The following is a 25,444-nucleotide window of genomic DNA, read 5'->3' on the forward strand; positions in this document are numbered from 1 at the left end:
TTGTTTTCAACTAGAAAGGACATAAGTCGGGCTTTTATGAGTCTCTCAATAATTTTGGAGAGTACCGGTAGTAGTGCAATAGGTCTATAATTGCAGGTATTAGATATTTCACCACCCTTATGAAGAGGAATAATGATGGCTGTCTTCAGGCACTCTGGAAATTTACCTTTCTCAAAGGAATCATTAATTAGTGAGATGAGGACTTCTAACACATTTTCTGGGAGATTAGAAAAAATTTTTATCGATAGACCATCAGTACTACAAGAGGATTTGCTTTTGATACTATTGATTGTTTGGATCGGTTCAGATTTATCGACTAATTTTATAAAGAATGAATTCGAGACCTTTCTTGTATTAGGTAATTGGTTTTCAGTCTGGTAGGATGTAGAGTAACATTTTCTGATGTTACTTTATGTGCTATTAGACTGAAAACTTAGTCATTTGACAAGAATTGTGAACTATTATGTAATAGTTTTAAAAATTATTTTACTAGTATTAGCGTGTAGCCCCATTCTTTTTGCTGCTGCTTCCAATGCCGTGAACGATGGAACCAAGTCCACCTTTCTTCTTGCCGATGTCATGCAAGTCTCCGCTGCTACATACAAAATAGTGATCGCCGTCGATTACTAGACATAGAAATTGTGGATAAAATCAGCTAAGTTCATGAATAGTGGAGTGAGGAAATGCACCATAATATATTTGTTTACCTTTTCTCTTCTGATTGTATATTCAAGATGTACCTAAGCTTTGAATATAATTTACGTTTAATTTCTTTAGTGGTTTATCTCCTATTTAGTCGATTATTTCTTTTACTGAGACAATTAGGGTGTTTTTGTATCCCAATTACTTATCTGATAATACCTATTATTGGTTTATAGATGCAGATGAGATTTATCACTTAGATTAATTCTATAATGCGCTTGTTTCTTTCTCTAATTTTAGGTCATATGTGCAGTTTGTGACATTTCCGTTAATATCTGTTGCCATGGGCGCCCATGTAAAAATTTTTAGAGGGGGGAGGCCTTTACATGAAGATATTGCACATTACATTTTGTATACTTTGGATGACAATATCGCCGGTCCGGAATAAGAATGACGTAACGGCAAAAAGCCAAATTTCTCAGGAGAGAAATTAACCCGGGAGCAGTCGCGCCGTTAGAAAAAATCTAACATTTTATCTTTTTCCCTGATAACTTGATGAAAAATTTTACAACATAACTTTCCACTCGTATGTGCCTCGAGGAGAGGTGTAGTAATGCGTAGGTTAAATTTTTTTCTTCTTCTTTTTTTGTGGCATTTATGACTTTGGTGAGGATCAATTAGCTTTAATAATTGTTAGAAATAATATTTCTAACATAACAAGTAAATAAAAATACTATAAAATAAAAATTTGTTGTAAATACGTATTTAAATTCGTATTGTTAGATAAAATCTAACGTGCGACCGATTACGTGACAGAAAAGAGCGCGATAATATTGTCATCTTCATCTCGGAATGTCCACAAAACGTTAAATAGTGAATGAATTTCGTTTACCGCATTAAATCTTTTGTTTAAATTGCTTATAATAATCTATGACAATATTAAATATTTCACAGTGAAATATTGCAGTAGCGTTATTACTAAGCCAAGGCAAATCATCAAAAAATTCGCAGGCTTCTTGCATCATTTTTCTTTATTTGATGCAAATTCTGGATGTATTCCATAATTGCTGGCAACTATATAATTTAGATTCTTCAACAATGGAGACCATGAATTTCTAATTTTTTTAAAAGAGGTAGCCCAAATCATCATATTTCAATTCTATAAAGTACGTTAGATAATTATATAGAGTGCATTTTTATATTAAAAAAAAATGTCTATATGGTGTAGTTTTTGTTGTGCAATATTTTAAATATTTTTAATTAAGAATTATTATGCGAAATCTATTAAATCGATTTAATGAAATTTGGTGGACTTAATATGACAAAATATAATAATATGACAAAAATTTTCTGGGCGAATGATGAAAGTACTAAGTGCAATTAAACTGGTTGAAAATCATTGATTAAAAATAATCTTATTTTCTCCCATGCTCTCTATTTATGCCTATTTTGCATCAAGGGTAATAAATTAAAACATTTTTAACCAGCCGCATCGAATAGAAAATTCAATTATCGTTAATTTCATTTCCGCACAACTTTGCTTAAAAATGTATCCTTTTGAAGTTATAAGCAAGGAAAGTAGAAAAAAAAACGATGTTTTTAGTAATTTTCTTTTAATAATATTCCTGGCTTCTTAAAAAGAGAGGATAAGTCAATTATTATTACTAAATATGCACATAAAGTGAAGAACAAAAAAAAAACGGAAAAAATTACGTCTTTGGTCTGGTCGACGCTGGGCTCCTTACATCGCCGGGCCCCGGTAAAATGTACCGGCTGTAACCGCCCTCTCGGAAGGGCCTGGCTCTTGGCCCATCGTAGATCGAAGTCGATTTTTAATTAACTTAAGTTTTGAGAATGATCTCTCTCCACTGCAGTTAGTTAGCATTAGCACTAAATATAAACGAAGTGTCACCTCAACGTTTGGAAACGCATCATTCACATTCTTTTCTTTTAGTAGTGGGTACATTTGACGTTCTTTACTTATTTGATGAGCCGATTTCCTCTTTAAATGAATTTAAAAATTCTACAAACTGTACCAGTTCAACACCTAGGTTTTCATCTAAATCATAGCTGTAATAGTCGGAGAGATAGAAACGGATTTTGTGCGTGATAAGTAAGAAAAACTATACGGGGATATGTTGAATTAGTTGTGTACATGACATTCCCCAACGGCCGGAAACCAGAGTGGGGGACGAGGGTAGTTATAAGGGGTCAAAGTCGCGGTTTTTATTATTTTTTTTGTGCACCAAAATTTGGGAATAAGTAGGTCATGAGGTAACTAAGTACAATCTTAAGGGGTGGAACGCTGCGTGGTCGATAAAGCGATGGGGGTAGGTGTGAATATAAAAAATATAAGGGTTTTTTCTGCGACGTGCTAGATTGAGATAGTGCACCAAAATTAGGGAATAAGTAGATCATGACTTAGCTAAGTAAAATCCCCAGAGCCGGAAACCAGAGTTCGGGATGAGGGTAGTTTTAAGGGGTCAAATCGCAGTGTGTATTATTTTTTTTTGTGACCCGGCACAACATTTATCCCCCACGCAGCGTTCCGCCCCTGGAGATTTTACTTAGTAATGTCATGATCTACTTATTCCCAAATTTTGGTGCACTATCTCCATCATGAGCGCCACAAAAAAAATAATAAAAACCGCGAGTTTTACCCCTTATAACTACCCTCGTCCGTCACTCTGGTTTCCGCCTCTGGGGATATTACTTAGTTATGTCATGGTCTACTTATTCCTAAATTTTGGTGCACTATCTCAATCACGAACGTCGCAAAAAACCCCTTATATTTTTTTATATTCACCCCTGCCCCACCCCTTTTGTCGGCCACGCAGCGTTCCACTCCTGGAGATTTGACCTAGATACGTCATGACCTACTTATTCCCAAATTTTGGTGCACTATCTCGATCATGAGCGTCACAAAAAAAAATAATAAAAAACGGGAATTTGACCTCTTATAACTACCTTCCTCCCCTACTCTGGTTTCCGGCTCTGGGGATTTTACTTATTTATGTCATGGTCTACTTATACCCAAATTTTGGTGCACTATCGGAGTCACGAACGTCGCAAAAACCCCTTATATTTTTATATTCACCCCTACCCCCACCCCTTTGTCGGCCACGCAGCGTTGCGCCCCTAGAGATTTTACTTAGGTACGTCATAACCTACTTATTCCCAAATTTTGGTGCACTATCTCGATCATGAGCGTCATAAAAAAATAATAAAAACCGCGACTTTGACCCCTTATAACTACCCTCGGCCCCCACTCTGGTTTCCGGGCGTTGGTGGAAGTCATGTACACAACTAATTCAACATATCCCCGTATATTTTTTGCATATTACTTATCACGCACAAATTCCGCTCCCAGGTCTTAGACTATAAATGTCGGTAAGCTTCTGTGAGTGAGCTTCAATTTCATTGGGAGTTAAATTTCCCAAATGATGTAAAAATTCAAAATTGGAATGAATATGCAGAAGCCTCTGACTTAAATAGTAAATGAAGTGATATATAATAGTGATAAAATTTTAAGTCCTAAATTTCTCTGATGTTGTCATTTCAGTCTCTGGAGATGTTCCATAATCCAGTGGAGTCATTCGAATATTCCTTAAAAGAATATAAATTCTTTAAGTAATCTAAATGCCGCCACACCTGAATTAGGGCCAATACTTGGATTTTGGAGAATACGACTTTTGCTGTTTATCCTCTCTAAGATATCATTCCAAAATATTGCAAATATTCCTGTTTCCAGTAAACACATTCGATTATACAAACCATTTGCATCGCTACGAGTTTTAAATTGTTGCTCATCGTGTACTAAAATTTTGGATAATGCTCCTTTAGTCTGATTATAACCTTCAACTAGCGCTTTTGCGGCATCACTTCTAGATGACCATCTAGTAGTATTTACTCTTTTAGGAACAATAATATTTCTGCCACGGTCAGCGTTGCTCTCGAGATCAAAACTTTTAAACATTCCATGTAACGAAATATCATAGTTAATTGGTTGACAAACATTTTTCTATGTGAATAATGTGCTGATTTTTTACGTTTGACATTTTGTGGGAGCCCCCGGAATGTGGGGGGCCCGTGCAGCCGCCCAGCCTGCCCCCCTTAAATCCGGCCTGGTTGCGTCATTATTCATCTGAAACCAGGTCTAAAATGATGCGTATTTCAATAACGACGCAACTACACCCTGTAGTGGCTTAGCACATAGTTACAGTTCTGTCTCTTTCGTATCATCTGTACACAGTATTTTAGAAGTTAATTACGCAATACACAGGAATTAACAAAATTTGCAGTTATATCATTCTTGTTCCGGACCGGCGACATATAGTTTAAAGCATCCGAAAAGCTAGGGGGGGCACGCCCCCCCTTGCCCATGGGTATGGCCATCCTTGACTGCTGCTGTTGATATATGACCACTTCTGAAAAGGATAAAGGGCTAGCAATGAAGCACACAAACAGTAGACGTTATTCTGTTTTTATTTTGTGAAAATTACAATTACTATGAATATTTTTTGTCATCACATTTTATGCAAATAAGGAAGTGATAAAACTAGGTTTATACACATTAAAGAAAAAAAAACAAAACTAACAGACTAAAAATTTACACATAATACACTTGACTCCTTCCGAAGAAACGGCTAATCTATCCGTTTCAGAAGAAACCAAGCTAGAATATATACTATGAAAATAACAAATGGTACCGGTACCAACGAGCTTTTCTAAACAAAAATCCCTTTCAAACACAGAACTAGTTCCATGGATTTAACGGTACCGGGACCTATAAAACCTATGATAAAACTTATATATACATGATAAAATTATTAACAAAAAGAAAATGTTAAAATCTGTCTTAAGACGAAGATGTGTCAAGCCGATAGTACACAAAGGCTTCGATAGTTCCTTAAATGTAGAACATGCGCAGTGAAATCAGCTTCAATCAGAACCAAGAGACATACCTTGCAGTCCAGGGCTTTGGTTGAAGTGCTCCAAGCAATGGTTTCAGTGTGCAAAAACAATATTTACAGACAAAATGATATATTCACTAAAATAATTATTAATATGTAATAAAATCTTTGATAAGACAGATAGCACTTGAGAAAATCTATGAAAACCTGTAACAGAAGTTTTAAAGTCTAGAAAGACAAAAGAGAAAAATGTGAACGTTTAGAATGAAACTCAATATATATTCTTTTATCCAGCCGTTATGACTGGCTTTGCAATCCAGCTTAAACGTACCAAAAACTGTGTGAAATAGAGCGATAACAATCTACACCATTTTGATGAATATACACTGTAAAATGTGTTGTTTTGAAACTATTTCCTTGTGGTATTTCTATGTTATCTACTACATGCAATTGGAATTAACCACAATTTTGATTGAAAATACGTTAATTCTTATTAAATGCAGATAATAGCAGATAACTGTACAATGTGTAGTTGCAAATAGCGCTCCAAAAAATCTTGGTCCGGTATGGATTTAGAGATGATTCAGTTCGGTTCCTTTTGTTTTGTTTCCAAGCTTCAACTTTAAACATGTTGCACTAGTATTCTACTATTACTCCCAGCAAAAATAATACCCTTGATGTCTTAAACACTCTTGATACAATATAACCTTACCAAACTATGTTGATCAAAGTGACGAACATAACTGACGGTACCGGAAGAAATTAACATTTCTGTAATGAACAGAAAATACTGCTGATGAGGTAAATCAGATGAAGCTTAGGAAGGGTTAGATATAACCATAAGAAGTAATCTAATTTACCATATGGGTTAGTTTGACTGATCTTCGCCAAAAATCGTGAACTCTTGTCGTGGTGAAAGAGCGCACCTCGTGCTCAGTCACAGATGCTACTTCTGGGAGATGGACACGATCGAGTCGAAGGTAAAAACGGCTCAATTCCGGGTACCAGGCGACACCCAGGCTTCGTGAGCCTTCTTCCATTCCCTAAATGCTCGTAGTACAAAACAGGAACAAACAAACAAAAATAGTGATGAAACTCAACCAATCATCTAGGCGGGGAATAAGTACTTCTATCTAAAAGGACTGTATTTCCAGTATAAAAAAGAGCTGTTGGCCAAACAGTTCTCAAGAACAGCTAACCAGTATTGCGCAAATTTATCTCCAGTACTTTTAGTACCTATTTCATTCTAGACGTTCATATTTCAACTTGCAAAAATTTAAGATTAAGTTGACCAGTACATTTAGTATTTTTTCACAGAAAAAGTTTACCTCTACAAAATGTATAACATTTAATACATTGCTATACTATATTGTGTATAATGTTGGGCAGTGATAAGTCCAATGTGAAAGGTGGCAAAATGATACAGGTATAAAGTAACTTTAGCTCTTTTCAGTAACACATTTCATCACAACCCTGAATTAGGTAGCAAAAGGACTAAGAAAACTGTCAAAAACTACATTGCTTTGAATGGTTACCGAACAGATGAGGGCCTTGGGATTATCTACAACATGAGATACAATTTACGGCTTCCCAAATCAATCAAGATCTTAGATCAATATTTAAAAAGGCTCAAGTGAGGTCAACTGATTCACCATTCCAACAATCCTAGAAACTGCCACATCTGCAAACCTTTGTGGGCTTGACCTAACACATACATTAAGTGACACCTGTGACTGGAAAAGAGGACATCCACGTTAATGACTGACGTAACACCCTAACTGGAGATGGCCTCGTCGGAGCATGTTAGGATAGAAACACATGTATATGCGAAGTTGCACCCTGTATAGCCCTGCCTTAACCCAAAAGGGGGTTGCTAGGTTGCTCAGCATCAGCATTCTTCTTACCATGTGAAGATCCCATGAACAATCCCATTTATCTTGACACGGTTCCTTGAGCAAGCGTGGAGCTAGGTGGGATCTTGGGTTCCACTGAGCTTTGAATCCTGCCTGCTGTGCAAAGGTTTTCTGTCAATACGGGAAGCATGCAGCAGGTCTTCTCGCAGACCAGAAGATTTTGTGGTAATACTGAGTGCTAGTTGCTTTTGGAAATGTAATTAGTAATACTGCTTTCCAATACCTGTCGGCACTATCCTTAAGTTCGTGGCTAGACCCGGTGTAACCGGATGCATGGAAGCATGGAAGTACTTGCTACTACGACCGTCTCAAAAACTAATGAGAAACTGGTCAGGCCAACGTTAACTTGAATGTTGAAAAGCCAAGCTGTTCACGACTAAGGGAATTTGACGGAGGGCGTCTGGTGTGGTCGTATCTATGATTCTCCTTTGGACAAATAGTACCCACTGCACCTTCAAGTAAATTCCTCTTTAAAAATAAAAAAAAACAGGAGAAAACCGCTAAAGAATCTTTGAGACGATATGAAGAGCTGGTGTCGACTGAAATCGAGAATCCTGGAAAAACTTTCACTTTAGCTCTATTGTGGGTATAAAATGAATTCTTTCTGGATGACCTACATGATTTGTGTGTTATTGAAAAGAAAAGTTTTTTTTGAGCATTCTTATAATCTGTAACACATAAATGATTGTTCGAAGCTATTTCCATGTGGCATTTTTGTAATCAACTATTCTAAATAATAAGAAATAAGCCACAATTTAACTAAAAAAATATTTTATATATGTTGACAACGACAACAATCATTTTTTTAGTTAAATTGTGGCTTATTTCCCATTTAGAATAGTTTATTATATAAATGATTATTCGAATGATAATACATAGGTAGACAAAAAATGTATTGCAAATCATTTGCCACCTTCGAAAAATTTTAGCAGAGGTAAACTGTACAATTAAAAAATAAAACTAATGTAGAGAAAACTACCAGTTAAAATTCGGCACGGACTGTCTTCTCTTCTTCCTTCTTTCTTCTTACGTGACTCGTGACTGTGACAGGGCTCATGAGATGTGACAACAGCGCAAACAGCTCTTAGCTTCAAGCGATATAACCTACTAAATAGTTTTTGGGCAATTGCCCAGTACGGCGTCTGCGGGCTACAAAAAAAAAACAAAATTATAATGATTGTCACTACAGTTTTTATGAAGCGTCCAGTATAATGAAAGTGAGATTTATAAAACACCTATTTGGTACTTGGTATTATGGTATTATTTATAATAAAATAATTTTCACCCCCGAGAAGAGGTGACATCCACCCCCAGGGTAAAAGCGCAAGTTGGCATCATGCCACTTTTGTTCCTTGAGGTATCCTCTAATTACTCACCAATTTTCATGAAAATCGATGGAGGTTCAACGAAATCGGAGGTGAAAACCTTCAGTGACTGCACTATTACAAAATCTGCATTGGATAGTAAAATATAATAAGCATAATAAAATATAATAATCTTGTTTCATGAGGAAAACTTTTGATAATTGATTTTATTACAACAAGTAAGTCTCACTTTCATAAAACTGGAAAATTACCTCATTTAGAACACATTGTTTGATGTCGTTTTTGTCTTCAACTTTCTTATTACTCTATCAAAGTACTCTATCTATTTTAAAGACAATTGGTTTCTATATTACATTTTTATAATAATTTTTTAAAGTGTGCTATATAAGTGCTACTTGATCTGTAACATACACATGATAAAGATTGATACCAAGGGAAACAGGTAAATAAAGATAGTATGATATGCAGACGACACTGTTCTGATAGCGGCGAATGAAGACGATCTGTCAAAATGTGACATAAGTGCAATATTAAAGCCAAACTCTCGCTTCTTGTTCTTAGCCTGATATCGCCCATTTTTGGACATCGATCTCTCCCATCTCCTTCCATCGAACTTTATCCTGAATACCATACTTCTAATTTGTTCCGGTTATTTTTTTATGTAATCTACCCATCTCATCTGTGGTCATCTACCTTTGTAAGGTTTCCAATGTTGTATTGTGGCGTCCCAACGTTGGTCTCTTTGTCTAGCAATGTAGTGATCACCACCATTTGTTATGGTGTTTATTGTTGTCACGTCTTCAAATATTCTTTTGTTGTTTGAGAGAAAATAGTCAATTTCAGTTTTGGTAAATTGGTGTGATCCATGTCAACTTTTTGTTAGGTTTCTTTTTGTAAAAGCTAGCATACATATTTTGTTCCTTTTCCAGGAATTCCATAAATATTTTCTCCTATTTTCAAATTTCCAATCTTGTTTTCAGAATCTTCAATCATTCTTCTAATTTTGGAGTTAAAATATTCCATTATTTATTATTTTTGCTGTTGTCTACAGCTTTTAAGTCGTGCGTAAAAATGTTTATTTCATTATCAGCAGCTTTTTCCGTTGGAGCAAAAACCTGCACAATCTTAATTCTGGTTTGTGAATTAAGTTTAGATCATATATTATATAATCCTGTCCGAGATGCTACTAAATATTTGAATTTGTGATTTCTTCTTCTTAAGAAACCTACTCCATTATAATATAATGCATAGTCTCCCTTGCCTTTATAGTTTATACAGTATGTCCCTGTAAGTTGTATCCATATGGAAAACTTTTTTATTATTAATTTTACGAAAAAAAGTTATTCTTCATAAAAAGCTCTGCATGGTCCAAAACCTAAGATTTAACCATCAAATATCAAATTTTTTTGAATATTATACGAGGTATGTCAAAAAGTTTGAATTTCACTCAAGAGTAAAGTAGCTTTATTTTTCACAATATTGAAAATTGCTATTATGAAAAGTTGTTTGGAATTAAAAACTATATTCTAGTATGAAATTACATCCTTCTAATTGAAAAATTTTTTTTGAAAAAATATCGATAACTAAGATTATTTTCAGCTATTTCAATTCAGATAACTCTTTTATTATTAATAATTTTACGCAAAAAAGTGATTCTTAATAAAAAGTTCTGCATGGTCCGAAACCTAAGATAAAACCATCTTATGTCAAATTTTATCAATTTTATACCAGGTATGTCAAAAAAGATTTTAGATCAAAAGTAAAGTACCTTTATAGTTCAGAATATTTCAATTATAAGGATGTACTTTCATACTGAAACATAGTTTTTAATTCTAAATAACTTTTTATAATAACAATTTTCGATATTGTAAAAAATAAACGTATTTTACTCTTGAGCGAAATTCATATTTTTTGACATACCTCGTATAAAATTGATAAAATTGGACATAAGATGGTTGTATCTTAGGATTTAGACCATGCAGAACTTTTTATTAAGAATCACTTTTTTCGTAAAATTAATAATAAAAGAGTTAAGTATCTGAATTGAAATAACTGAAAATAATGTTAGTTATTCATATTTTTTCAAAAAAAAATTTTCAATTAGAAGGATGTAATTTCATACTAGAATATAGTTTTTAATTCCAAACAACTTTTCATAATAGCAATTTTCAAAATTGTGAAGAATAAAGCTACTTTTGAGTGAAATTCAAACTTTTTGACTTATACCTGAAGTATAATATTAAAAAAAATTGATATTTGATGGTTAAATCTTAGGTTTTGGACTATGCAGAGCTTTTTATGAAGAATAACTTTTTTTCGTAAAATTAATAATAAAAAAGTTTTCAATATGGATACAACTTACAGGGACATACTGTATAAATTGAGAACGAGAATGTTAAGGTGCTATGTTTTCTCCGTTCTGATGTACGGCATGGAAGCTTGGACACTAAAAAAGATAAAAATCAAAAACATTGAGGCATTCGAGGTGTGGCGCTACAGGAGAATGTGGAAAATACCACGGACAGAGAGAGTCACAAATCAAGATGTTTGCTGAAGATGGGGAAGGAATGCGAAGTCATAAAAACCACAGAAACGAGAAAACTGGAATATCTAGGCCACATAATGAAAGGGGAAAAGTACTCCCTGCTAAGGCTCGTAATCCAAGGAAAAATTTCGGGAAAGAGAAATGGGGGACGTAGGATTTCCTGGCTGCAAAATTTAAGGGATTGGTACGGGTGCAGTTCGATACAATTATTCAGAGCTGCGGCCAACGAAGTTAAGATTGCTGTGATGGTAGCCAACCTCCTAGAGGAGACGGTAATGCAAGAAGGACAGAAGAAGATGCCGCTCACTTAGAAGTCATTTAAGAAAAAAATCACATACATAAAGAGGTTTGAAGAGGAAACTTCATATTTCTTCAAATTAGCCCTTATGTTCACACAGCAATAACACTAGTAAAAATTATGCTATCTTGTTTTTTATATGAATATAAACTTCAATAAAGATTGACAAAATTTAAGGATAAAACAAAAACCAACATCAAAGTATTGATATATGCTTCGTAAAATGAATTACTGTGAATAATCGAATTGATTAAAACGATAAATAATGAGTACACAATGTTAAATCTATATAATTTAGCCTATGTTCGAAATGAAATTCAAATAATTATTTCACGAAACATACAAATGAGGTAAATCCGAAACGAACAGTGCCCATTAATATTAAATTAGCTGTAAAAATACTCCATTCGACTGGCTATAAAGTGCGTGTTTGTTTTGTTCGTTTTTTAATTCGGCTTTAAAATGTTAATAGGATTTGAATTAAATACCGAACACAAGTTTAATGACGAATATGTACAGGGGTCTCTGTGGGATTATCTCTGCGCAGTAACAATGAGCAGAGTTCAAAATATTCCAAGTATTTTGAAAAACAATAAAGCCAATAATTAGTCCTGGATGTATCGTCGCCCCCGTTAAGTAAATTATTCCGATTCGATTTGTTTGCACAAACTTACTCAAAAAGAGGTCCTTATAACAAATATACAGGTTGACAGGCGGTACCGTGGTCAAAAAATTGTTTAAACAATTTTTTTAAAAAAATTCACAAAAATAATTTTTTTACTTCGAACAAACTTTTTTTAGATCATTTGGGTCATTCTGAGCAAAAAAGGTCTCTTGTGATTTCTCTCTAAAATTGATTGTTGTCGGGTAATACGCGATTTAAAATTTGAAAAATGCGAAAATGACCAGTTTCAAGGCTTAATAACTCGGTTAAAAATTATTATTATGGTACAGGAAGTGACCAAATCAAAGTTTGAAGTCCTCTCTACAAGATACTGAAGAAATTTGTGTCATTATTCTATTACTAAGCGGTTATTTGAGCGAAAGAGATGCATCATTCCAGTCGTCCAATGGAGCGTCTCACTCGCACTCACATTGACGGCCGCCTCAATACACTCTAAGGCCGATGCCGCACTGCAGGAAGTTTGGTAGGATCGTGGATGTTAGATACCTGCCTGGCGACCATCCAGCTACTTATACCATGAATATAAAAACGATGGTAGCCGCAGTGGCCTCTCACTACCATCTACCCATCCGGTGGTCCGCCAGGCGTCTATCCACCCATATCAGTCGTGTTTGATAATCCATCCGGGTAGCCTGGCTATGGAGGACAGCGTAATAAGTGTTGTGTATAAAATAAAGGGCAATTTGGGGGTGTCGTTGCAGATGCGGTCGTAGCATTTGCGATCACGGCTATTATCGTTGCATTTGCGGTCATACAAAAATATGTTGATTTTATCGTTGCATGTGCGGTCATTGCCTAATAAACAAATAATATTTTTACCTTTTTCTACCACTATCACATGAATAATTCTATAACCAAATTTTTGTATGATTTAAATAATATTTATCATAGACGTTGATAAGAGGAGAAAATGCTTACTAATAATTTTATTACGGCAAAAAGTATTTTGATATAGAAAAACTTGCTTCTTTTGAGAGTTTAGTGAGATTATCTGCACTAATTAAAAAAAATGAAGATAGTTGATTTACTAAACCTTAGTGTAACATAAATAAAATATTAGCGAATTGTTGATTATTTCTATATAAATTGGCTTCCTTACTGTTTGTGTCAAATGTTAAAAAGTATTAAAAATTTAAAAGTGGATATCCAGCGTGAAGAGCAGAAGGTTTTCCCTTGGTGGTTTCAATCACTTCAAAATTTTCAATTATTAAAAGTTGTTACTTACTGCAATAAACAATCTCTAAAACTAACAATATACAAATAATATGCATTTGTTTTTATATTTAGATTTTGGTAATTCTCCCCCAACCTTTATAATTAGGCAAATACAAACTTTCCAAAAATCCGTAATGAGGGGATTATTGTGGTTTAGTCATTACTGTTTTCATTACCTATTGTTCGAAATATAGATAATCAGATTAAAATATTTCAATAGGGTCGACCTGGCCTGCTAATAACTCGGGTGGTTACTAATTTACGACCTTCTTAAATTTCTAGCTTTTAAGTAAAATGTCTGATCGCAAGTGCAACGTTACCTGCCAAAATATTTTGGATTGACCGCTTTTGCAACGAAAATTACCTTGACCGCATATGCAACGACCGCATCTGGACCTATTTGCAATTTGGGACCCAGCAGCCCTCGAAGTCGAATCAGATAGTAACCTACACTTAATTATTAGTAAATAATACCATTACTTTTTTACTTATTAAAATGCTTAAATTTGCGCTCTTCGGTTGGCACTTTTGCTATATATACACAAAGTTTATTTTCACTTTTTTTGCTTCAAAACTTTATGAAAAATATTTTTTCTACGAGCGTGCAAAAATGTCTACTTTCGCGCACGCATTTTAGTTTAGAAAGTTTCACTTTTCCGCACGCGTGTTACTTTTCCGCACGCGTTTTTCTTTTCCGCACGCGGTTTTTACTTTTCCGCACGCGTGTTAATTTAGATATGTTAATATGGCCTTAAACTAATTATAATACATGCAATAAACTAATATTTAGATATTATTTACTAATTCATTTGAAATATATCTTATTGTGTTCCTGTTTTAATGAAATTAACGCGACAATTCGATGAAATGAAATTATTTTGACATAATATTCGAAAATCAAATCGGTAGACAATAACAGTCGTTTTGAATCATTGTCATGGAAACCAAGATCGTCGTCATGCTAATTATATTGAAAGTTTGGTTTTGACAACCTTGTCAAAGAATTAATTTGTGTATGTATTTTCATATTAATTAAATTAATTGATTAAGATTTGGTAATTTTTTAAAGACTCTTAGAAAAAATATTGTTTCTAACTCTTGCAGAAAGTCTCTTTTCCCCACTCGACTGCTTGCCGAACTCCCGCTTCGCGTCGTTTGGCAAACTGCAGTCGCGTGCGGAAAAGAATGACTTTCTGCACTTGTTAGGAAATAGTATATTGTGCAACAAGTGCAGAAAGGTACTAATTTCTCACGAGTTTGAAAAGTTGCGGTACGAGCGCAAGCGAGTGCCGCAATTCAAACGAGTGAGAAATTACCTTTCTGCACGTGTTTCACACTATACTTTTTCTACAAGCACAGTTTTTCCTAAAAATAAAAATCACAATTTCCAAACGACGATTAATTATAATAGGTACCTATGTGATAAATTTTAAACTGTATTTAATTAATACCTACTAATCAATTTAAATTCCTTATACCTAAGTAAATTGCACAGAAATCAGTTAAAAAATTAATGCACTGCCTTAATTTGTTTAAATTTAAACAATTATTACACATTATTGACATTATATTTATGCAGTCACGGATTTACACAAAACCTACTTCATTCGACGTCTCTTGCACAGGTTGCTAAATCCTTATTGGTTATTTGGATAATTATAAAATGTTTAATAAGAATAAAATTGTAAAATAAAACAGTTGTAACATCCATAATTTAGTTTCTATGCTATAGTTAAATATAATAATTGTCTTATAGGTTATATATTTGTTTAAAATTTAACCACGGATGTAAACAGAATATAACGTTACTCAGAATGCGGTAGTCCACGGATGTAAACAGAATATAACGTTACTCAGAATGAGGTAGTCAACTGTGCAGAAAAGAACTTTGCGGCACAGAAACGTCACTTTGCGGCACAGAAACGTCACTTTTCTGCACACTAATGTCAAATATCTTATACTGTGAGAAAATATCAAGTTTGCTAACATAAAACCGTGCAGAAAAGTGCACTTTGAATAGTGGTTGTAGAAAAATAACTATTACGCAACCCGGGAGTAAAAAGAGCAAATTACAATGTAAATATATTAAGACTCGTAAATTTATCACTTTATTAGTAAAAAATATAAACAACATAAAGAACGTATTAATTTGCACTGTTGTGACGAATAATATTCTGAGGTAGAGCAATCTTCTTGCCATTCGATTGAACCAATACCATTAAAATAATCGTAGAATGTGTTCTTCTGAACGACTTCTGACTTCATTTCACTCTTTCACTGCGTCCAGGATGCAGCGTCCCTCCACCATCCACCTTTAAAATCCATCCTCCAAGCGACCACCTAGCATCCTGCCGTGCGGCATCGGCTTTAGCGCTCATTCTTAATAATTAAAAATAAGAGCTTAGTAATAAAATAATGACAATCATTTTTTCAGGATCTTGTAGGGGGGAGGGGGCTTTAAACTTTGATTTGGTCACTTTCTGACTTTCATAATAATAATTTTTAACCAAGTTATTAACCCGGGAGCAGTCGCGCTCACTTCTTTAATGTAAGTAGTCGCGCGTAGAGAAAAATCTCACAATATAGATTTAAATACGAATTTAAATCAAATTTCTATTTTATAATATTTTTGTTTACTTGTTATGTTAAAAATATCTATTTCTAACAATTTTAAAGCTAATTGGTTCTCAAAAAAGGCGTAATTTCCAGGCACTTATGAGTGGAAAGCAATGTTGAAAAATTTTTGATCAAGTTATCACGGAGAAAATTTGAGATTTTTCCCACGGCGCGACTGCTCCCGGGTTAAGTCGTGAAAATGGTTTCGCATTTTTCAAATTTTAAATCGCGTAGGTATAACTCAACAACAATCAATTTTAGAGAAAAATCACAACAAACCTTTTTTTCTCTGAATGACAAAAGTTATCTAAAAAAAATTGTCCGAAGTGAAAAAATTGTTTTTGTGAATTTGTTTAAAAAGAATTGTTTAAACAATTTTTCGACCACGATACCGCCTGGCACCCTGTGGATTTGTTATAAGGAGCTCTTTTTGAGTAAGTTTGTGCAAAAAAAATCGAATAGGAATAATTTACTTAACGGGGGCGACGATACAGCCTGGACTAAATGCAGGGGGAATTTACATGATCGAATTCGTGTTTTTGCCTTTGCTACATAACCGGATTAACTACGTGATAATTTCATTTGATACAAACTATATACCCTCAAAATGTTATTACAACAAAAAGACAAGGAAATACTTCACAAATAACACAGTGCAACAATACAAACAAAAACATTATTTATGATTCGCTCTGTATATACTGGAATGTAATGTGTGACAATTGAAAAATATAGATAAAGTTTTAAAGTGGCGCATGACATAATACAATGTTTTAAGCTGACTTCAAATGTCACGTCACATGTCACAATATTTTTTGTTTCGCCGTTCTGTGGCAAAAACATTTATCAATGATTATTCATTGTTAAGAAAGTCTTGTTACAGTTTTTTGTTTTTAATCAAGTGTTGAGATTATTAAAACAAACGACACATTTTTCTATTATATAAAAACGCACTTATTAGCCAACCTCTTGGAGATATTTTCAAAATTGCCATATACAAGCGAGAGCGAGATCATCAAGTTCTACAAAAAGAAATTTCAATTCCTGCTTATTAAATTTCTTTATCTAAAACACCGAAAACAGCTGTGCGCTAGCGCTAGTGCTAAAAAGCTAAACGACCAAATAAAGAAGAAAAAATAAAAAAGGTATTTCTATAACGTCATCTAAAAGATCATGCTTTCTTTATGTTATAGCGCTCTATAAAAGGTCATCAAAGCTTCCTGATAAAATAAGTGTTTATTATCACCTGTATGACTTCATAAAGTTTATAATAGGAAATCAAGGGAGTAAGGATACAAGGGTTATAATATTTTATACGGGGTGCACAGGAAAGTATTTAACTGTAGTATAGGGAAGGTACAGATTTTGGTGTAAACAAAATGAATAGAGTAGTCACGCCGTATATGGTTTTGTGAAAAAACACCCTCAACACACGTAGATTTTACAAGGTGCAATAATTCAGATTTTACCTCATTAGAGGTTGTAAGTAGCATCTATTTGTGCATTATTTAACTATGGACATACTTAATGGTCACCTGGATGGTACGCGTCGTTTCAATTCAAAATTAACGCACCACCTTAAAAATGGGACATTTTTAATGTCTCATATTTCCTAAACCTGTTGTCCGATTTTAGCGATTTTTTTAATATGTTATAGCTTTATTCTTCAAGAATATGGATGTAATAATATTGTTGCTAAACAGATAAGTGTCATTGTATACCGGGTGTAACAATGATAGTGTGTTTTTTCCTGAAAGTTTGGAACACCCTGTGGAATATTCTAGCGTATATAAAATATTGAAATTAAAACTCAACTGTAACCTTAAGCTATCTTAACATTTTGCTTTTTGATTCATTTGCTTATGTTGGATAATAAAAAAGTTAGGTACTTTAACAACTAGCAACGTTTTTCATCAATACAGGGTGTTTCTAAATAAGTGCGACAAACTTTAAGGGGTAATTCTGCATGAAAAAATAATGACCGTTTGCTTTATAAACATATGTCCGCAAATGCTTCGTTTCCGAGATACGGGATGTTGAATTTTTTCTTACAAACTGACGATTTATTTATTGCTCTAAATCCGGTTGAGATATGCAAATTAAATTTGGTAGGTTGTAAGAGGTAGTTATTGGGTATTTTTTGGCATACAATTAAGAATTTTATATTCACCATTGGCGTGCATACGGGTAATATGACCCGTATGCACGCCAATGGTGAATATAAAATTCTTAGTTGTACGTCAAAAAATGCGCAATAACTACCTCTTAAAACCTACTAAATTTCATCTACGTATCTCAACCGGTTTTAGAGCAATAAATAAATCGTCAGTTTATAGGAAAAAATTCAACATCCCGTATCTCGAAAACGAAGCATTTGCGGACACATGTTTATAAAGTAAACGGTCATTCTTTTTTCATGCAGAATTACCCCTTAAAGTTTGTAGCACTTATTTAGAAACACCCTGTATTGATGAAGAACGTTGCTAGTTGTTAAAGTATCTAACTTTTTTATTATCCAACATAATCAAATAAATCAAACAGCGAAATGTTAAGAAAGCCTATGGCTACAGTTGAGTTTTAATTTGAATATTTTATATACGCTAGAATATTCCACAGGGTGTTCTAAACTTTGAGGAAAAAACACACTATCATTGTTACACCCGGTATACAATGACACTTATCTGTTTAGCAACAATATTATTACATCGATATTCTTGATGAATAAAGCTATAACATATCAAAAAAATCACTAAAATCGGACAATAGATTTAGGAAATATGAGACATTAAAAATGTCCCATTTTTAAGGTGGTGCGTTAATTTTGACGCTTAGTGTATATATCGACACTGAATTCTTTTTTTCTCGTTAGAGGTTGCTAGTTGCATAATTTGGTATATTATTTTACTATAGCTGCCTACTAGCCTGTTCTTTCGGTCTAGTTGTCTTATCAAAAGTCTTCCTGGTGAAAGGAAAACCTTGAAACACGTGTGGAAGTATGATATCGAAACGCAACTGTCTATATAACCGACTAAAGAAAAATATGTAAGACGACCAACATCCCTCACTGTACACTTCATGTATCACCCTCAGAGTTTAACCACACACAAAAACCCGTGGCAAACTTTTTCAGTGAATTTTCCGGATTTGAACCACTCACACTCACCACCAGTGGTGGAAGTGGAAGAAAAAGAAAGACACTGTAAATAGTAATTCTTTACATACATCGTGATAGTATTGTTGTTTATCAGCATTGAATCTTTGTTTTATCATAAAACTTATAAAGGAATACAAAACAAAATGGAAACAAAATGTACAATTGAACAAAAATCGACTAACTAGACAAGTAGTAAATTTCAAACCAAAAGGAAAAATAAATGTAGGAGGCACCTTGAAAAGATGAAGCAAATTTGCCAAAAATCCAAGCAAACCTGGCGTAAAGAAAAACGACAATATTATTGTGATTTATATCTGTTTCATTTGATATTATGGATACATAAATGCCACATATAAATGTAATAAATAAATCATTTTTTTTCGATTATAACGCCATCTATCAACAACTAGAATAAATGTTATAAATGTGTACAATCACGGATGTACCGACGCACTGAAAGAATCCTCTTAGAAGCACCGTACATCCATGCTACATTCTCTTCTCCAAAAAAATTAACATTATTCAGGAGTTTAGATATAATTTATTGTCGCCGTAATTTATATTGGACAATTATATAAAACGCCCCCACTCAGCACCAAGACGCTTAATCTCGAACCACTCCAGTAATAACGAACCCTTTAATTCCGTTTTAATCTTTATACCTCCTAGCATGGGGAAAAGGCGGGCGAGCGAGCCACGGTCAGGGCCACGGAGGAGCTTTCCCCCAAAGGCTTGACCCGACCGATACCTTTCTCCTAAAACGTTCAAAGCAAAGCCCGCCACTATTTGTAAAATTAAAATTCAATTAGGAAACGCAAATAATGAATTAGACGTGGAACACCGAAGGTTGCTTCCAAAGATATCCTAACACTCGAATTATTAAGAGATATCAAGGCTGGGTGATTGATGTCGTTTACTTACTGAGTGAAAGTGGCTGATTTAATATGATTTCAGAATTAATTGTTAAAAGAAAAACGTTTTTAGGGGGTGTTTTTAAATATTTCGGCTGGCTTTATAGTAGGGTATCATTCGATACGTGTTTAGTATCATTCGATAGATTTTTGAAAAATATTGAACACGTATTTTTTAGTTTTTCGATCTGACGTTCGTTTCGCGAAATATTCCCTTTTTTTGTGAAACTTTGTGACCCCATTTCCTTACGCTCCGCTTAAATCGTCAGATTTTTGAAATATACAGTTCTGCATGTACTTAACTTAACCTTATCTTAATATGACAATTTCGAGTTTTTCTAAGGATAGTTTTTTTTTCGGGTCCCCCGTAACGAACTCCCCTGTATTAACCCTCGTAAGGCGGTACTTATATTCTTACGTAAACGACGGTGGGGGGTGCAAATGCACGGTTATATCCATTTTTTTATACGTGACCGTCGGGGAAATTAATTTGAAAGATAATTAGGACTTATTCATTATAGTACAAAACATAATTTTACAAAAAAGTACTCATTTCTGCATAAAACAAATTATTATCGTCGCAAGACAAACACATGAAATTTTTCACAGAATGAGCAACACAAAGTTTTTACACACAATGCAGTTATGCCGGGACTTTCGGTCTTTTTTCTCTGACATAAGTAACACCGATCTTGACCCGTAGCTCTCATCCAAAAGTAATTTTTTTCAAAAAAGCACATAAACGCAGAGTTTGAATGCTGTAATGGGTGGAATACGTTTAGAATTGAATTTAATACGAATAAAAAAATTGACAAAAATCAAAAAAATTTATTAAAAAAGATATGTGAGAAAAACGAGGTCTGGGGTGCACCTGCACCCCGCACCGCCTTACGAGGGTTAAGAGCCAATATATGGTAGAAACAGGTCGATTTTTATTTTTAAATTATGATATTTTGGCATATATATCATACTAGTGACGTCATCCACCTGGGCATTTTTTTAAATGAGAATAGGGGTCTTGTGACATCTCGTTTGAAAAACAATTCAATTACCTATTCAGTAATATAAACATTAACATAACTATTTATACAGGGTGTCCAATTTTTTTAATTAGATTAATTGTAACAAAAAGAAGAATGTATGGAATTTATTTAATTCAAAAAACACGTTAATGCTCTCAAAAAACAGAAAAAAAAATTTATTTGACAAATAAATATTGTTTTTCGCGTAAGGTACTAGTACACTTAAGACGACCAAAAATAATAATTTTTTTCAAGAATTTTTTTCTCAGGGCCATTTTAAAAATGAGCATAAAACTTTTTACATATTAATATCTAACTCTTAGAGTCTTAGAGAGTACAAAAATATATCTTTTTTATTTACGCACGTACACTAATATTGTAGAGGGCGCAAAAGTCGAGACCTCGAAAAATGATGGAGGACAGTTAATCTCAGAATTGGGATATCTGCAACAAAAAAATCGTACTGCATTTGAAAAACTTACGTGATTATTTTATTCATAGGAGATTCTGACCAATAGAAAGCTACATAAATCTAAATTAAATCGATAATTTTTGATAATTTCCTGTCGTCAAGTATATTACGTCAGATGCCCTTCGTTGCTACGAAAAAATAACATTCAGTGACATTAATGACAATTAATGTTTTAAAAATTATAAAAGTAATGACTTTCAACCGTCAAATTAATATTTATAACAACTGTGTGTTTAATTGTACTAATTTGTACTTACATAAATATATTACAATAAAATTTTGGTGTTGAACAGTTTTATTCATGAAATAATCGCCCCAAATTGCACTCGATCTCTAAAATTAATATAGAATTTTTTACCCTCGTGACACTTTGACATAATTTCACTCGCCTTCGGCTCGTAAAATTAAAACTGTTAAAGTGTCACTCGGGAAAAATTCAATAATTTTAGAGCTCTTGTGCAATTACTACTGACAATTTACCACAATTTGACCAAAAAATAAAAAATAAATAAAAGTAAATATTTTTTAACCATGAAAAACTGAAGAAAAAAGGGCGATTTTTTCACAATTTTTTTTTTAAATTTCCGTAAAATTTTTTTTTTGGGGAATTTTTCACCAACGGTGGTAAATTGTCACGTAAGAAACCTTCCTTTTTCAAATGCCGTACGACTTTTTTGTTTCAGAGATCCCAATCCTGAGATTAACTGTCCGCCATCGGAACTACTTATTTTCGAGGCCTCAACTTTGGCGCCCTCTACAATATTAGTGTACGTGCATAAATGAAAAAAGATATATTTTTGTATTCTATAAGAGTTAAATATAAAAATGTAAAAAGTTTTATGTTCATTTTTAATAAAGGTTCTAAGAAAGTGAAAAGCAATGTTCATTTTTCAAATAAACTTTTTTTCTGTTTTCTGACAGCAGCAGCATGTATTTTGAATAAAATACATTACATACCTTCTTTTTGTGTCAATTAATTTAATTCAGAAAAAAATTTTTTGACACCCTGTACAAATAATTATATTAATGTTTAAATTACTATAATATAAAGAATTAAATAACCTTTCAAATGAGCTATCACACCATCCCTATTCTCATTTAAAAAATTATCGATTACGTCATCACGCCCAGATGAATGACGTCACTCGTATGCTTTATATGCCAAAAAATCATAATTTAAAAATAAAAATCGACCTGTTTCAGGATTTATTACCAAAATGGCCCATTCACGAGAACATGAATTTATTCCAACCTTTACGTGCTCACTGTATACAAGTTTTGCAAAAAAAAATCGCAAACAATTTTATCTACTTTAAAAAATGTCAAAAAAAAAACAATTTTTGAAACAAAACCGTACCTAAGAACAAAAAGAAACATAGAAAGAAAGAAAGAAAGAGATACCGCCAAAACAGTTAATTCCGCAAATCATGTAGCGACAATTTGGCAGCGAGTGCTTGTACCTACGAGTACACAGTGCTTCTAGCGAAAAGCAATAAGCTGAACGGTGTACGTTTATCCAAAATGCACCAGACTAATTGCTCGGGAGTGATTACGCCTTAGGGACGTATTGCAGCTACCAATGTGCAAAATAAATTAATAGGCCGGTCAAATTTGGACAAAGTACAAAGAACATTATTAAAATTTAACAAATAGGTGAAATTATCGACATATCTTCTTCTGCATTGGATTCTTCTTCGAACAATTGGTAATATTTCGAAATCAGTCTTTAAAAAATGGATAAAACGATCATGATATACGTTTCTTACATTCTTTCATGCCTGTCAATACCATTTGTTGATATATTCTATAAATTATGTTCTTTGGCTATAAACATCATTTTATAAGACAATTTCTTTAGTCTAAGGTTTTATTTGTATTTGATTTTGCTTTTTTTTCGAGTTCTGTTTCAATTTTTTTTAATATTGTTGCTAGTACGCCAGTCAATGGGGGCAAGAATAGGATATTACCTCCGAATTCTATCCTACTGCATGGATTTTAATGAAATTTTGGGCCTAGCCTCTACTTATCTCCTAATTCAAAGTCTACCCTATGCCGATGTGTGCTTTTATCTTGGGGGTGGTTCCCAGCTTCTCGGGGGTTGGAAAATTTTTAGGTTAAAATAACCACGGAAGTCGCTAGAAAACCTAATTCTAAGCAAAAACTGATCTATAATTTTTTTTGAAAACTCAATACTTTTTGAGATATTCGTGATTGAAAGTTGGTCATTTTCATTGAAACATAATACCTTTTCGAACGGTTTTTTGCGAATACCTTAAAAACTATGCATCTAACTAAAAAAACTATATTAAACATTTTTGTAGGTTATAAAAAACAAAGAGACGCTTGCCTTCACAAATCTTCTAGTTATAATACAAAAAGAGATATGGTAGGTGAAAATAGTTTGTTTTTTGGTACATTCTCAAATTGGTGTATTCAACTTGAAATAACAGAGAAACGGTCGATTTTAGGTGTATAATGCTACTAATACCTTTTGTAGTGCTTGAAAAGACCTTTAAAATGAGCTATGTTAAAGGTCCATTGCATTAAAACTAAGCGAGATATGCTGCAAACAAAATTGATAACTAATGTATTTTAAGAAAAAATGAGAAATAATTTTAACCCCCATCCACCAAAATGTAAATGCATCGTTTTCCTTCCACAATACCTTTTATTATAGTGTTATTTCTATGTTCAAAAAGTTGGACGATATTAAAATGAATAGTTTTTGAAAAAAAAAAGATCAAATTATAGAGCGCATTTTTAAATTTTCTTAAACATCTTCCTTTTTCTCCATGTAACTTAAAAATGAAAAGAGATATAGTAATGAAAAATAAAAAGGAAATTTTTATCTGAAAAGCCCTACATTTTTGTGTGGTATCTTTTATTCGTATCTCTTATCTTTTTCGAGTTACATGGAGGAAAAGGAAGATTTTTAAGAAAATTTAAAAATGCGCTCTATAATTTGATCTTATTTTTTTCAAAAACCATTCCAAAAGCCATTTTAAACACGACCAACTTTTTGAACATAGAAATAAAACTATAATAAAAATTATTGTATAAGGTAAACGATGTATTTAAATTCTGATGGATGAGGGGTTAAATATACTTCTCATTTCTTCTTAAAATACATTAGTCATCAATTTTTTGCACAATATTTCGCTTAGTTTGAATGTAATCGACATTTAGTATTGCTCATTTTAAAGGTCTTTTCAAGCACTACAAAGGCTATTAGTATCATTATACACCTAAAATCGACAGTTTCTCTGTTATTTCAAGTTGAATACACCGATTTGAGCATGCAGCAAAAAAACAAACTCTTCTTACCTACCATATCCCTCTTTGTATTTTAACTAGAAGATTTATGAAGGAACGAATCTCTTTTGTTTTTTTTATAACCTACAGAAATATTTTATATAGTTTTTTTGTTAGATGCATAGTTTTTAAGGTATTCGCAAAAATCCGCCCGAAAAGGTATAATTTTTCAATGAAAATGGACAATTTTCAACCACGAATAACTCAAAAAATACTGAGTTTTCAAAAAATAATTATAGAACAGTTTTTGCTTAAAATTAGGTTCTATGGCCTCTTCCGTGGCTATTTTAACCAAAACATTTTTCACCCCCGAGAAGGGGTGGGAACCACCCCCAAAGATAAAAGCGCGCATCGGCGTAGGGTAGACTTTGTTTTTAGCTACTCCCTACTTACTGTGAAAATATCAAGTAAATCGATGTAG

At 33.3% G+C, this 25,444-nt stretch overlaps 1 protein-coding gene across 8 annotated transcripts in view; it reads right to left on the minus strand.

Annotated features, from left to right (window-relative positions):
- Positions 1–5,109: 5,109 nt before the first annotated feature.
- Positions 5,110–25,444, minus strand: part of LOC114328837 (tropomodulin) — a 386,380-nt gene continuing 366,045 nt past the window's right edge. For all 8 annotated transcript variants that reach the window (XM_050657612.1, XM_050657613.1, XM_050657614.1 and 5 more), the window contains one exon: positions 5,110–8,617. Coding sequence is in view for 1 of the 8 variants with exons in the window: in XM_050657613.1 (XP_050513570.1) it covers positions 8,559–8,617 (59 nt within the window). In the remaining 7 variants the exon portion in view is untranslated. The remainder of the gene's footprint in view (positions 8,618–25,444) is intronic.

This window comes from Diabrotica virgifera, chromosome 8 (assembly GCF_917563875.1).
Source record: "Diabrotica virgifera virgifera chromosome 8, PGI_DIABVI_V3a".
In the NCBI taxonomy this organism is placed as follows: Eukaryota; Metazoa; Arthropoda; class Insecta; order Coleoptera; family Chrysomelidae; genus Diabrotica; species Diabrotica virgifera.